The sequence below is a fragment of the Pelophylax lessonae genome (genome assembly GCF_965119305.1).
Source record: "Pelophylax lessonae genome assembly, chromosome: 3".
Taxonomy (NCBI): domain Eukaryota; kingdom Metazoa; phylum Chordata; class Amphibia; order Anura; family Ranidae; genus Pelophylax; species Pelophylax lessonae.
The window spans coordinates 176,485,600-176,498,965 of NC_138770.1; the positions used below are offsets into that span (position 1 = coordinate 176,485,600).

At 39.9% G+C, this 13,366-nt stretch overlaps 1 protein-coding gene across 1 annotated transcript in view; it reads left to right on the forward strand.

Annotated features, from left to right (window-relative positions):
- The window catches only part of LOC309551296 (uncharacterized protein), a 71,298-nt gene that overhangs the window by 15,185 nt on the left and 42,747 nt on the right, over positions 1 to 13,366 (forward strand). The window contains exons 2-3 of the mRNA XM_082251825.1: positions 6,666 to 6,731; positions 9,489 to 9,563. Coding sequence (XP_082107951.1) covers positions 6,666 to 6,731; positions 9,489 to 9,563 — 141 coding nt within the window. The remainder of the gene's footprint in view (positions 1 to 6,665; positions 6,732 to 9,488; positions 9,564 to 13,366) is intronic.

Genomic DNA, 13,366 nt, shown 5'->3' on the forward strand with positions numbered 1-13,366 from the left:
AACAGGAGACTATAAGGAGGTCCAAGAGACAAGCCGAGGTCAGGACAGGCAGCAGACAAATGTAGACGGAGAAACAAGCCGGGTCGGTACACAGGAGATCAGCTACAATAGCCAAGGGATACACAGATGGCAGCTCAGAGAACAGGGATGTTGCTCAAGCAAGGAACAGTACACTGAGCCTGTGTATATATAGGGAAGCAAACAGGGAGGTGACCCAGGAAGTAATTGACAGAAACAGGATATAACCCACAGTGAAGCAGGCGACGCCCATAGGAAACAGAGAAGCCCAAACACCACATGTGAAGGGAGGCAAACAGAAGCACTGCAGCAAGGAGGTAAGAATATACAGACAAAACTATAGGCTAACTTGTGACAGAAACTGCAACAATGTCTTCAAAGTCGCATCTGAATTCGCACTGAGATGCGGCTTTGAAATTGTGTGACTTCAGGGGAAGTCATACGATTTCAAAGCCGCAGTCAATGTGAACTGGGGCTTAAAGTGATTTTACTGCTTGTTCAGTATGCAACTACTTTAGTGTGCATAGTCCAGGCACAGGTTGTATTTATGAGGTCAGCTGGTCAGCTGAGGATGCAAGGTGTTTTTATTTTTGTCTTTTGGTTGAACTTGATGGACATGATGGGGCATGCTGTATATTTAAGACGATCCAATACCTGCCCTATGAAAAACACTGCCCTGGCCCAGGCTGGTCATCATCAGACAATTGACTTCACATATCAGTTCAAAGCCTAAGCCTGGTCTTATACGGTGCAAATGTAAAATATTGCAGCTTACCAATCATTAGATGTCTTTTTCCCTCTATGTTCACCTGGTGATCTGGCCAGTAGCACACCTCCTGTATTAGAGTGCCCCCACTCTGGATGAAGTGGCATCGTGCAGATTTGAACAGCAGAACTTTCAGTCTGGGGGGAGGGGAGTGTTATATGTACTAGCAGATTTCAATACACTAACAAACTGAAGCCAAACTCCAGCTCACACATTATAAGCAGTTGCACCAATACATGTTTTTTTCTTTTTATATAAACATGAATAAAAAATACAATCTGATCATTGCATGCACCCATGTGTTAAATGGTTTGTCTCATCCCTCTAACTGCAAGAGAGCTTGTTCTTTTAAAAAACTAAAGACAGGCTGGATCACCAGGTGACAATAAAATAAAGAATGCCTAAAAAAGAAAACTATGGCATGTCTTTGCTGCATTAAAGCTTCTTACCTGCCTATCCACCCCTATACAGTAAGTTGTGCAAGCACAGCTCTCTGCACAAATTGGGCAATGCTAAATCTGATGGAACTACCGTGCATGTGTGGGTGTGATTCCTGCCCGGCCAATGACGGCGGCCAGCAATCAAGACCTGAAATCCGCCCGCTTGAAAATGTCAGCGGCTGGCAGGGAGTTCTGGAGACAGCACATCGCTAGATTCAAGGTAAGTAAAATTTAGCTTTAAGAAAAAACACCCCACAATTTGTAAAAAAAATGTAAATTAAAGAAGATCTATCATTATAATTTTTTAATATTATGTCTCCTACATGTACTACTTTGTCCTGTGTTGCTAGGTGCTTCCTGACCCTAGCCATTAAGTCCAAATGCATCCCCTTCCCTCCTGCCTTGATAGATTCAACAACAGCTAGGAAGGAGACAGCTGCTTCATAAAGGCAGCTCCTGCCAGTGTTCTGTCGAATAGTGCATCCTGCCAGATAATTCCTCTGATGAGATCTGCGCATGCACAGTACGTAACGTCACTCCAGCTGATCTATTGATCAGCTGGTGTGACGTCAACACTACACATGCGCATATCGTGGGGGGCATTATATGACGATCTGCAAAGCACGAAGGGAGAATCTAATTGTAAGATTCTGCCTCACTCTCTCTGCGCATATGTGAAACTTAAGCGATGTCATAGGCGGAGTCACAGGCAGAATACTATTGTTGTTCGGTAGATTTGGGTGTGTTTCAGGGCGGATCTTGCAGTGCGAATTTGGGCGTGTTGCAGGGCGGATTCCGCCGCTCGAGTCACGCGCATGCACAGAGAGAGTGAGACAGAATCTGGCAATAAAATTCTCCCTCTGCACTTTGCAGATCGTTGGATAATGCCTCCGACGATCTGCAGTGTTGAGGTCACGCCAGCTGGAGTGACAGGATGCACTATTTGACAGAACGCCGGATCTGACAGCTTTCCCAAGACAAGCAGTGGTAAGAAGAATGCAGAGGGAAGACAGATGTGTCTGCTTTTGTATTCCTATTTCTGCTTCTTGTCTCTGGAAAGCTCTCAGGATGAATTCACATTATATGCGGTGACAGACGTCTTACGACATGGTAAAACATCTGTCACCGCAGGGACACATAGGAAACAATTGTTCCCTATGTGTCCCATTCACAGTGTAATGCAGCCTAGGCATGGTGCATTTTATCTCAGCGCACCGTGACGAATTGCACAGCAATATACAGCAACGCAGCGTATTGGATGCTATACATTGCTGCGAATGAAGTGTAAGTTTCGCGGTCCCCCAGTGAAACATGTTCAGTTAAATTGGAGGAATATAGAGTGACCCCCATTCGTAGGGAGCTTTATCAACATCCAATCTCTATCAGAGGTTTTTTTTTGTTTCAATTATTACTTTTACTAGTTCACTTTTTTGCCCAGGTGCCCCTAGTGGACTATTATATTGTGCAGTGTACTGTGTATGCTCCTCCCTATGGGTAGAGAGTTTTAACAAATGTGGATTTAATAAAATTTTAATATTTTTTTATCATTATTGTTCTGTAAGTTTTTGCGGTACCGTGAAAGTCCTTAGCGCCTCAACCCAATTTCTCCAATCGTTATTGAATTTTAGAACGTAGGTACAACTGTATTGTACTGTAGTGTATTTCAATATATGCAGCACATACTATTTATGAAATGTACATTTTGTTCACTTCAAATAAAGCTAGTACAAAACAAAAAAAAAAAAGGGGGAGCCATGTGATGCCCTGAATCGTGCACCACACTGCCCCCTACCAAAGTCAGTAATGGAGAGCTCTGGCAGTGGTGAATCACTAGAGCAGCTCTCCCTTGCTTTGTGAATACAACCTCAGAGCTGAGACCAGCTGCCGTTATGAAGAAGCGCTGGGGGACAGAACAGTAAAAATGATGGATCTTCTTTAGAAAGATCCTGTCAGTTTAAAATATTCAGATGAAAGGTCCTTGAAATAGAGGAGCTTTTATACAGAGCTCCCCAGGGGGGCCTTCATAAGACCACTTGGCAGCCAACACTTCTGGAAGTGTGAGATGCCAATCTCCATGTTTTCACCCCCTGACCCCTATGCCACAGCTATGTCCTGTACTGACAGAAGATGGGACCACAGTGCTTGGTGGGGGGACATAGACATCCAAAGAGGATGCAGAACTTTAATTGCAGGATCCTTTCCATTTTTAACCTGACAGGGTTGATTAAGAAAGCTTATTAAAATGCATGTTCTAAGCACAAAAAAATGAAAATGAGTCTTGAAACGACTTTTCTTGTTTTTACTATTACATTTAATTAGATATATGTTTGAAATAGTGTATTCTGATTGCAGTTCTTACCAACTCCATTTTTACATGAATTATTATTATTATTAGGTCCACTTTCCATCTGTACTTAAGTGATAACACAATGGAATTAACTAAAGAATTCTCTTTACGGAAAACTATTCAATCCGTAATGAATAAATGGTTCATCTTGTTTTCACTAAATACCACTCTTACTAGAGTGCGGTGATGATTAACAAGGATATTATGTACAGTGCAAGTGTCCAAGTCACAAGCCCGATTAATCCCTTTTTAGCTTCAGAACGCAATATTTTGGCAACATAGAGGTCATAAGACACCATTTATTTATGGATGCAAATGTGTCCTAAATGGAAGGTCATCATGCTCTTATTTACACTGTGCATATTAATATTCATACTATTATTATCATAATTACCCGGTCAATGGTAATACAACAGTATAATTGGGCATCTAATAGTAATTCCAACCTGCAATAACCAATTCTTTACCAAACAGACTTTGCCTAAAACACAGTACCTTAGTTCTGAACTGTCCCTGATTTCAAGGGACCCAGATTTGGAACAAAGTCTCCCTGTCCCTCTTTCCTCCTCATTTGTCCCTAATTTTGGTCTGATCTATATAGTTGCATATAAAATGCACTTTTTATCTTTCAAAAAGTGTTTCTTAGTGCTAAACCTTTCATCCAATTTCTAAATTTCTGCATTTCTAAATGTCAAAAGTCAGTATAAAGGATTACTAGTGATTGATATATATATATTAGGGATGCACCGAATATTCGGCGGCCGAACATTATTCGGCCGAAAATAGAGAAAATAGCACTTTCGGCGTTCGGCCGAATAAGTCAAAAGGCCGAATAATTTTGAGCCGAACAATGTCAGCTTCCGCCCTGACCGCTCACCTTCCTCATTGCGGCTCGCGGCTCCCTTCTCACACGCTGCCAGTGTCCTGTCCGGCCGCGAGTAGGGGGTGTGACGTCACGTGCGCGTCCCGCCCCCTGCTCCTGACTGCGGGTCCTTCACACTAGGTCCACGCCCCGCCCCCCTGTTCACGGCTTTTGGCTCTGGCTGCAGTTCAGGTATGTGATGTGGAGCTGAGCACATTTGGGGGAGAATACGGTAGCTGGCAGCTGCACAAGCATTAGTGTGCAGACTGCCATATGTTGTTGCCACTTGCCATGCTCATTACATTAGAGTGCCCTATAAAGTGCCCCTTAAAAAAAAAAAAAAGAAAAAAAATGTGCCCAACAGAGTGCTCCCTTGACATAAAAAGTGACCATCAGCATGCCCCTTATTTTATGCTGAGGGACATGCTGATGAGCATATTTTATGTTAAGGGGCACTCTGATGAGCATATTTTATGTTAAGGGGCACTCTGATGAGCATATTTTATGTTAAGGGGCACTCTGATGAGCATATTTTATGTTAAGGGGCACTCTGATGGGCATATTTTATTTTAAGGGGTACGCTAATGGGCATATTTTATGTTAAGAGCAACGCTGATTTAAATGTTTTGTTTTGCCCATCAGAGTGCCCCCTAACATAAAATGTGCCCATCAGCGTGCCCCCTAAAAATTGGCAAAATAAATGGAAAAAATGCGAAACACCGCGTTCGGTATTCGGCCTTCGGCCAAGCATTTCATTATTATTCGGCTTCGGCTTCGGCCAAGAATTTCATTTCGGTGCATCCCTAATATATATATATATATATATATATATATATATATATATAAATATATATTATATATGTGTGTGTGTATATATATATATATATATATATATATATATATATACAGTATATATATATATATATATATATATATATATACTGTATATGTATTATATATGTGTGTGTGTATATATATATATATATATATATATAATTCATTACTATAAATATAATTCTCCTGTAAGGGGGTGTGGCAGCGGGTGTGTCCCATGCCTACATACGTTTGCTAATAGGCATCCTTCATTCCCATCTCAGAAAGTTGGGAGGTATGCACAGTACAGCTGCAATGCAGTTGTGTCTCAGGATAAATTCATATATGCTAGACCCTTTAGCACTTATTCACACTGTGGATTTCATTGCATGTGCAGGTGCTTGGTTTGGAACGGTCACGAAAAACTATTCCTAATTGCTAAACTCAGCCACCAAAATTAAAACCTGGAAAAGTCCATTTACAGGATTTGCTTTGGGCTGTCTTGCCTAAACTAACTTCATTGCACGAACAAGGAAAACTTCCTGTTTGAATTGCCCTTGTTCACACTACTGCACAGTGCTGGTATGCACTGGTCAAAAATTAAATTTGCTGCATTTAAACACAGTGCAATGTGTTACAATGAGCTGCAACTCATGTCACGTAAAAGAAAAAGAAACGTGCTTTAGTAAAACAAAAAAGAAAAAAAAAAACAATAAAACACATGCATAAAAAGTATCACATTGCACAAAAAAATGCAAGCAATGCACATATGGGTTGATTTACTAAAGGCAAATAGACTGCGTACTTTACAAAGTGCAGTTAGACTCTGCAAGTGCAGTTGCTCCAGAGCTTAGTAAATAAGGAAAAGCTTAGTTTTGCAAAGAATACCCAATCACATGCAAGGAAATTTATTTAAAAAAAAACAGCATTTTTGTTTGCACATGATTGGATGATGGAAGTCAGCAGAGCTTCTGCTCATTTGCTAAGCTCTGGAGTAACTGCAGAGTGCAACTGCACTTTGCAAAGTGAACATTCTATTTGTCTTTAGTAAATTAACCCCATAGCATTTTGACACATATGCACTGTGGTCTGAATGGGTCCTAAGATGTGTGCCATCCACAGAATGATATCTGACATCCTAAAGTGAAAGAAATCATTATAGTATACTAATGTATAAAAATAGAGCAAGAAAATCCAAAGGATGGAAAAATCGTGTGATGGGTCGCTATGAGCAATCTGGTTTGCTTTTCTTTGGTTTCTCTCTTTTTTCAGATTTCCTTGTTGCAATTTATTACATACAGTGAGCTTTCCTAGTAACCCATACTTCATAAATAGGGTCTCACAAATAGAAAAAAGTCTCTGTGTGATGCTTTCTTGTTTATGTTCTATTTAGTGATAAGTCATTGCCATTCCTTCTAGCTGTGACACCATCTCTGCCGAAGCCACCATCCGGAAGACACATCATCAGTAGCTATGAGAGCCAGGGTAAGACATGCTTGCTAAGCTTGTTCACCTGTTTAAAACTGTGGGTCAAGTTGATTAAACCAGAGCTAATAAAACTGAGTCCACATTGGAAAAGCTGCTTAAAAATACCAGTTGGGTTATGTCTTTCTAAAGGACAAAGAACTTTGTTCCAAAGGGAAACAGCTGTCGTCTTTCGTCTTATAAATAAAGCTGTGTATTTACATGTTGAAATATATATAAATATTATAAATTCACTGTTATTTTATATGTATTCACTATCCATTTATATTTAAAAAGTGGCAAACAATGAACTGGCATTCTAGAAAAGTGGCAAGTTGAAAAGTGTTAAAAAAAAAAAGTACCATAACTATTCTAAAGTAGTGGGCAGTGCCTAGCAATCGTAAATAAATGAGAGACGAGAAAGGAGGCATGCATTTCCTAATATTTTAAACATTCAAGAGGAGTCCTGTGAAGGCTGTCAGCAAAAGCAAATAGTACAATTCTAGTCTGCTCATAGTACAAAACGTGTCTTCAAATGACTAGCCACACTAAATGGGAGAGGGAGAGGTCAACAGCAACATACTGTAGTTCCCTCACTGTGTACTTGAAGACTAATGCCTCGTTTCCACTGAGCGGTGCGGTTCGATTCGGTACAGTTCAAGTTCGGAATGGTACATCTTGATCAGGCTGGCGTTTCCACCGCCAACAGTACCCTTACATGATAAGCGTGGTGTAGCCGGAAAGAAGTGATCAACGTCACTTGATAGGCATGGTGTATGCCGGAAAGTAGAGAATTCTCGCACGAAAAAGAAAGCTACACAGGGAACAACAATGGAAGAAGTAATGCAGATTTTGTTATTGCTTCTTGGCATGTGGCTGTTTGGCACAAGAAGGAGACAGTGTTTGTTTGAGCAAATGTTATATGAATAAAGCCGGCACACGAAAAGTCTTCTTCCAAGTAAAATGCTTTATTCCAACATGGATAGCGGTGACAACATGACAGATGCTGACGCGTTTCGGCTTTACGCCTTCCTCATAGCAAGGAAAGGCTGCAAGGAAAAACACAGCCGAAAAATACAGGAAAATGTTAATGAGCTGGGACGAGACGGACAACCAAGAAAGAAAAGAAAGACAATAAACACGGCACAAGACGGTAAGTTTACTTTGTTATGTCCTGTTAAGCAACCCTACAGTCTAAGCCTGTAGAAGAGGCGATTCTCTGTCAACCAATCAACGTTCTGCAGAGTGTAGCTCCACCCTGTTGGTACGGTATGATTGTGCTTGGTACCCCAACGAAAGGGTCTCAAAAAAGTGGTACGGTACGGTTCGTAATTAGGGTACCATTCACAACTTTTGACAATGGAAACGGCAAAAATTGCGTACCGTACCAAACCGAACCTTACCGCTCAGTGAAAACGAGGCATTATGGGTGGGTTTACCACACAAGAGACAAACAGCTGCACACTGATGACATCATAGTTTGCTTAGCTTTATTCCACAAAGCCACATTAACAAGTATCTGCCTAGGTATTACCCACTGTAACACATTTCACCAATTAGGGCTTAATCATAAAGGACAGTGGGTTTAATTTCATTGAGAATATCACATCATAATCCAAACTCTGCCGGAAGTGGATACATTTAGATGTAAAGTAGAAAATGGGGTCTTGATAATTACACTGGTAACTGTTATATTACAAAGAGAACAGTGAGTTGGAAAACCATAGGATCCTGGAGCAGCAGTTTCTAATGACTTTAATAAAACACAGTAAGCAGGTTGGCAGTATCAGGGGTATTCTATTTTAACCACAGATTCTCTTTAAACATAAGAATCAACTCTGCAGTTATTAGTAATAGCTTATGCCCTTATAGGTGGGTAAAAATTCATGGGGGAGGGGGCTAACATTAAGCAGTTGTTAAATCATTTAAACAAAAAGACAGTTCAATATTCATCAGATGTTGGAGGGTCAGACTGAAGCCAATATGAGTAAAAAATACTCCAGCGTCACTGAAAGTAAAAAAAAAAAAAAACCCGGCATCAGTGGGGGTGAAAAAGATGCCAGTGTTGCGGCTCATGAAGTATAAAAACAAACAGCTCCAGAGGTCAGTGGAAGCAAAAAAGCCCTGGTGGTCAGGAGAGAAATAGTGCCCTATTGACAATGTCAGTGGAAGGAATAAAGCCTTCTCATTGTTGTTAGCAGCAGGGGTAGTGCCTCATGGTTGGTGTCAGTGGGAGGAATGTTGCTCCAATGTTGGTGTCAGTTGTAGGACTTATGTCCCATCATTGGTGTCAGTGATAGGAGAAATAGTACTCCATCATTGGGGTCAGTAATAGGAGGAAAAGTCATTTATTCTTGGGGTCAGTACAATAAAGAATAGTGCTCCATCATTGGTGCCACTAGGTGGAATGGTGCCCTGTTGTTGGTGTCAGTGGTAAAAGGAATAGTACTTTATTATTGGGGTCATTATGAGGTGGAATAGTGTTCCATTGTTTAGGTCAGTAGGAGGACTCCATCACTGGTATCATTGGAAGGATACGTGCCCCATCTGTGTCAGAGGTAGAAAGAATAGTACTCCGTTATTGGGGTCAGTAGGAGTGGGAAAGGTGCCCCACTGTTTGGGTCAGTGGGAGGAAGAATAGTCTAAGTGATCGAAACACTCATTTAGGTATATGACCAGCTAAAATTTTTCAAAGGAATTTCTTAGTGGGAGACCTAAATGTACATCTTTTTTCAAATGTACCATTTCAAATATTTAAAATGCTAATTTTCTTAACAGGAAGTCATGTCCGTGTAGAAATTCATCCCAAAAACAGCAAGCCCCAATTATTCAACAGACCTCCATCTCCAAAAGGTAAAGGAATTTGTGTCATTTTGAGGACATTTTGGCAACAATGAAAAGAATGAGTATCATGGATTAATCTAGCCTTTAGGTTTCTTCAGGGGTTCCTTGGCTAAAAATTGCCCAAAAATTGTATACAAGCCAGCGGGTTGATCAAGCCTGCCTTTTGGTTACACAAAACCACAGGTTTTCATTGGTCACAATTACATCCTTCTAGCTGCCAGTGTCCTAATCACTAATTATGTCATTAGTTGCTAAGGAGGACATTGGGTGCCTGCACAGCATCCATGTTTGCCCCTCCCCCGCCCCTCTCCATCAGCACTGAGGTCACAGCTGAGTGAGGGATAGAAACTGACATTGGAAGTCAGTTTCCAATTGACAGGGACATTGGAATACTAGTCAGTACCAGTGTGCAAAGGTGTATTAGTTTTGGAAGAAGACATCATCTAACATTGGGTGTCTTATGTGTGTGGATATTGCTGCGTTATGTAAAACAATTAGTTTATTTTTTACATTTTAGAATGGGGTGAATGGACATTGTGCACAATTGTATAGGGTGCCTTGACTGAAATCAATCAGCTGTAAGGCCGCATGCACACAGATAGGGGAAGGCTGAAAAGTGAACTAGTAAAAAAAACTCCAGCCATTTTCCCATGCCTAGTTCTCGTACGGCCAGTTTTATAAGCAAATGGCTATACATGCCCATACTTAAGTGCTAATATTTCTGTGCATTGGCATTCACCCAAGCATGCTTGTATAATGTTTCCCAAGCATGGAATTCAAATTTCAAAGAGATGTAATAAAGTCATGTCTTTGCACTCTGCTGTAAGATTACCAAATTGAAATCCAAGGACACTCTACAGACCAAACCTCAGCCTTTACTTCTGTGGATCAGGAGTAAGTAATGTGCAGACTGCGGGGGTCAGGATCGTGTAACGCACAAAGTGCAAGGGTCAGCAGTAAGTAATGCAGAGAGCAAGCAGAAATAAGGTCACTAACTAAATCTCAAGGCACTGAAGGTATACGTTGCCACCATCCCATAGATTTATACAAGAAATATAAAGAAGCATCTCCTCTAAGTTTGAGATTTTATGGGCAACTAGAAAACACAATATATGAAAGTATATAAAAACAATTAATATTTATTATTTTGAAAAATTCACAAATACATCCAGGACCTCAAATGGGTCCACATTACAAATAAAAACGACAGAATCATAGATATAATAGTACATTCAATAGGTCATCCATAGGAACAAAAAGCACCCTTGGATGGTTACAGATTACTGGGAACAACGGTCCTCATGAAGAGGGAATTTCAAACACTTTAATGAACTTTTAGTTCTGTTCTTCTTCAGGGCCAGAATCTTCACCTCTGTAATATAGTAGATGGTATGTAATACACAATTTCACAAAACAAGCCAAACACATGATATGGTATTTTCACTAACCATCAAGAAATGTAACTTTCCATATTTCCATACAATCCCATGAGGATGTCCTATTGCGCTTCACCTCAATGATTAGGAGAAGATGTTTTCTTTTGTCAGAATCACCACTTCCCAAAAAAGATTTCTCTGCCTTGTAGGACCGCGGGAAAGGTACATAATAATCCCATTTTAAAAAAATCGCACAGGTGATCAAATACCATCAAAATAAAGTTCTTTTTGTGGGGAAAAAAAAGGACATAAATTTAATTTGGGTTTAATTTGCGTTAAAGTAACGCAGTGCCGAATAGCAAAATATAGCCCGGTCAGGAATGGAGTAAAATCTTCCGGTCTTAAAGCGGTTAAAAATACGTTCATTGAGAATTTATTTGTCAAAGACATGTAGCTAAATACATTTTGGCCTAAATATATGACAAAAATTTAATATATTGGATATTTTTTAACTGTCAAAGTAGAAAATGTCAATTTTTTTTGCTCTTAGTTTATAAATCCATTTCAATTCATGTTGTAGAAAAATTTTGTTTCAGTCCCCCTATCTTTTGTTTGAATGGACTCAATCTAGGGCTAAAAATGAAACTAGGCAATTTACCGCCATGCACTAGTGCAGTGTTTTTCCACTCCAGTCCTCAGGGCACACTAACAGGCCAGGTTTGCAAGAAAACTGAAATACATGACAGGTGATATAATTTGCTGCTCAGTGATTGCAGTATTCTAGTCTGCATCTCCCCAAGGTAATACTTAAAATCTGGCCTGTTAGTGTGCCCTGAGGACCGGAGTTGAGAAACACTGCACTAGTGATAGGTGTCTTCCAAGTAGGAGATCAGTATTACAGATATTCATGCTAAGTACATGCCTGTATATTCTTTTCCAGCTGTCCTGCTTGGTTTTTCCCATGTAAAAAAACATTCACAAGTCAACAAGTACACAATTCCAATAGTTTTACAGTTTACATGATAAGGATGAAATCTATTCCCATTAGGTAGTTGAATGTTTTTATTGATATTTATATATTGACAATGGAAGCAACCTCCACATTTAAAGGTCCCCAGATTTACAGGGGTTTTTTTCTATCCCTTCCTTTAAAGTCACTTTGTACCAGTTTATCTCTAACGCATCTGATACGTTGTAAGTGAAATTAGGTATGTCTAGGATAAAGGAGTTCAGAGATGAAACTGAACTTAATTAATACCAATATTTTTTACAGTATTCTGAAATTGAATATGTTGATTTGAGTAGCATGTGATATTCTGATATTTTCCTGCTGTTTGGGTTTTCTAGGGGCGTATAAGAGTTCCTGTCTCGATTTTTGTTTTGTTCTATTAAAAGCTTTTTTCAAACAGGTAGGTGTATAGCCTCTTAATAGGAGTCTCTCTGGTAGCTTGTCTGCCTCTATCTTTAAAGTTTCTTCGTTAGAGCAGTTGCGTTTGATCAGAAAATATTGGCTGTAGGGGATTGATGAAATTAATGCTCCACTGGTGGCGTGGAGGTATGTATTGCCTGCAGTGGGCTTCCAATATAGCACACTATGCAGGTATCCATTGTCATCTTTCAAGATGGTTACATCCAAGAAAGTAATGGTCTCTCAAATGCTATGAGTTGTTGTAAAGTTTAAATTGAGGTACATTTTATTGGTGTTAGAAAGGAATTGATGTAGAAGATGATCAGGCCCCTCCAAAATCATAAAAATATCATCTATGAACCAATGCCAAATGCTTATCTGGCTTGCGAGCATGAAAATAGAATCAAATGTAAGAATGTCTCATTCACCCAGGTACAGATTGGCGTAGGGTTGGGCACAAGAAGTCCCCATGGCTAGACCTTGTAACTGGAGGAAATGGGAACCGTGGAATGAGAATATATTGTTGGTCAGGGCATACTCTAGGGCTGTTGTTCTAAAAATTCATTCAATTTCCATTCGGTTTGCTACGTTTTGATTAGATGTGCCTGATAATGCTGATTCCCTTGTCATGAGGAATATAACTATATGGAGCCTCTACATCTATGGCCATTAGTATTGCATGTTCAGAAACACATAGATTGTCAATTTATTGTAATAGGTGTATAGTGTCTCTGATGTATGACAGGAGACTATTTTATATATGTAAATAAAAGTGTAGCGCTAATCTAAATATAACAGTCCATATAAAGGAAAGTCCACAATGTGTTTGGAAAGCACTCCACATCAATATGTCACGCAGGTAGTGAAAAATCCAGATGCCAGGACCGCCACCAAGATGAAAAGACACACACTGCCTCTAACCAAATAAAATGGACCCTCATTACAAAGGTCATATCCAGCATGTTCACATGAATACACGATTAGTGCTTCTCCTAGGTAATCAGCATACCTCCATACCTCCCGGAATC